The 2,500-nt window shown below is 55.6% G+C and overlaps 1 protein-coding gene across 1 annotated transcript in view; it reads right to left on the bottom strand.

Annotated features, from left to right (window-relative positions):
• The window catches only part of LOC140565062 (protocadherin Fat 3-like), a 90,351-nt gene that overhangs the window by 32,884 nt on the left and 54,967 nt on the right, over window positions 1-2,500 (bottom strand). Inside the window, exon 3 of the mRNA XM_072690818.1 lies at window positions 394-2,500. This exon is cut by the window's right edge and continues 1,020 nt beyond it. Coding sequence (XP_072546919.1) covers window positions 394-2,500 — 2,107 coding nt within the window. The remainder of the gene's footprint in view (window positions 1-393) is intronic.

The following is a 2,500-nucleotide window of genomic DNA, read 5'->3' on the forward strand; positions in this document are numbered from 1 at the left end:
CTGCTTGTCCCACCCAGTGCCTATCCCCGCAGTCATCTACCAATGTTGCAAATCTCTACAATGTCATGGTGTGTTGTCAGACACTGGGAACAAGTAGGTCATTTTTCCTGGGTGGAAAGTAGAGCACTGACACAATAGCACATCCATGTGCAAATCCCTCAGGAGCGAGCATCAGTCCCACACATCCAGAAGGAACAAAGTCAAACCTGCTGGCAGCGGAAAAGCTAGCGCCCCAGCGTCAGCCCAGGCGAGACACACACGAGCCATAAAGCTCGATCTGGAGAACACGCTCGCATTCTCGTTCAATTAAGCGAGATGGAAAGTTAATTAGCTTAGAAACGGCATGAATTAACATGCTAATTAGAGACATAACGATCTTGTGGAAGCACATACCTGTCTCCTCGTCAATGGTGAACCTGCCCAACCCGCTGCCGTCCCGGATGGAGTACTGCACCTCCCCGTCCCGGCCTGTGTCGTCATCCCGTGCCGACACCTGCAGCACAGACGTCCCAATCCGAGCACTCTCCTTCACCGATCCGTTCAAAGCAAAGTTGTAAAAATACGGCGCAAAGAGGTTTTCGTTCACATCCACCACCTCCAGTTCCACAAAACTGACCGACAGCAAAGAGACCGGCCGTCCCCTGTCTTTGGCCCGGACTGTCAGGTTGAAGAACTGTTGGGTCTCGTAATCCAGCTCCTTCGTTAGCCGGATGGCCCCGCTAACCTTATCCACGTCGAAACGGCCGTCGTGGTCGCTAGCAAGCGAGTAGCGCACATCGCCTCCTGGACCCAGGTCAGGGTCCTGCGTGTCCAGCCAGGCGATAACGGTGCCCAGAGGCAGGTCCTCCAGTGCCCGGGCACTGACCACGCTCGGTATGAATGCTGGCGCACAGTCGTTGACGTCGTCCAGCAAGATGCGAAGAGTGGTGACGGAGAACCGCTGAGCCGTCCGCTCCGCTCGGTCCCGGGCTTCCACCTTGAGCACAAACGAGGACACGTATTCACGGTCCAGCTGGCCGGCCACGTACACAATCCCGTTGGAACTGTTGATGCCGAACTGAGAAGTGCTCGTCAGTAGAGAATACTGGATCTCCCCATTGGAACCCTGGTCCTTATCTGTGGCTTCCACCTGGATGACTTCCGTGCCGATAGGGGTGTTTTCCGGGATCCGTGCCCAATAGCCATTGTCCTGCAAGAACTGCGGAGAGTTGTCGTTAGCGTCTTCCACGTAGACTGTGAGGAGACGCCAGGCGGATCTCTGCGGCTGGCCCAAGTCATACAGCGTGAGGTTCAGAAGGTATCGGTCGGTTCTCTCCCGGTCCAGGGGGAGGAAAATGCTGATCGTCCCGCTCAGGATGCCAATTGTGAAGCTGCTGTCCGTGTTGCCACTGGAGATTGCATACAGCACTTGGCCGTTAAATCCCGTGTCTCCGTCGTACGCTTTGACCTGGAACACATCTGTGCCGACCTCCAGGTCTTCTCGGACTGCGATATCCGTTGGGAAAGACTTGTCGAACTGAGGTGTCTGTCGGTTTACTGAGAACAAGTCGATGAAGCCTTCTTCAGTTTTGGGCTTGCTGTTGGCTTTGGCCTTCCGGAGCAGCTTCTCAGCAAGGCGCTGGGCTACGCGAGTCTCCCTGCAGCTGAAGCTTTTGGGCGGGGATTTGCCCTGCACGACGGATATGTTCACAAACATGGGGTCCGAGAACGTTTCCCCGTCTGTGGCGGTGATTTTCAGACTGAAGGAATTTTTGGGGTTGGCCACAGCAAGAGAACGGCGAAGAGTCATGACTCCAGAATCGGGGTTCAAATCGAAGAAGCCATGCTCATTGCCTGAGAGGATCTTGTACTTCACCAGCTCCAGTTCATCGATGTCTATGGCGGACATGGTAGTGATGACCTCCCCGATCGGAAGGTCACGAGACACCACTCCTACACAGTCCACTTTCTCGAAAAGTGGCTGGTTGTCGTTCACATTCTCCAGGTGCACAGTTACGTTGACTTCGCTCTCCCGCCTGTAGGGGGCCCCCCAGTCCGAGGCTCGCACCACAAAGCTGAAGCTTTCGGAGGAGGACTCAAAGTCTAGTTCTTGCGTGGTGGTGACGGCACCGCTGAACTGGTGGACGGCGAACGGGAGTGGGGTCAGGCTCGCCATGCTGTACGTGATGTATCCGTTCTCCCCGTGATCTGCATCTGATGCGGTGACCGTGACGACCAAGGTCCCCACACCAACACTCTCGTTGACGAAAACCTCATAAGACTGTTGCGCAAAGACGGGAGCGTTGTCATTGGCGTCTTCGAGAGACACCCGGACCTTGACCCTGAGCTCGCTGTCGACTTCCATGACCTCCAGCTCGAAGACCTGCTGTGCGATCTTTGTCAGCCAGCGTGATGTGCTGATGACACCGGTCATCGTGTTGATGCTGAAGAATGCCGAGTCCGCAGATGGCGTCAAGATGTATTCGGCATCGTCCGGCTCAGGCTTGAGCTTCACCGCCAC

This window comes from Salminus brasiliensis, chromosome 11, assembly GCF_030463535.1.
Source record: "Salminus brasiliensis chromosome 11, fSalBra1.hap2, whole genome shotgun sequence".
NCBI classification, from domain to species: Eukaryota; Metazoa; Chordata; class Actinopteri; order Characiformes; family Bryconidae; genus Salminus; species Salminus brasiliensis.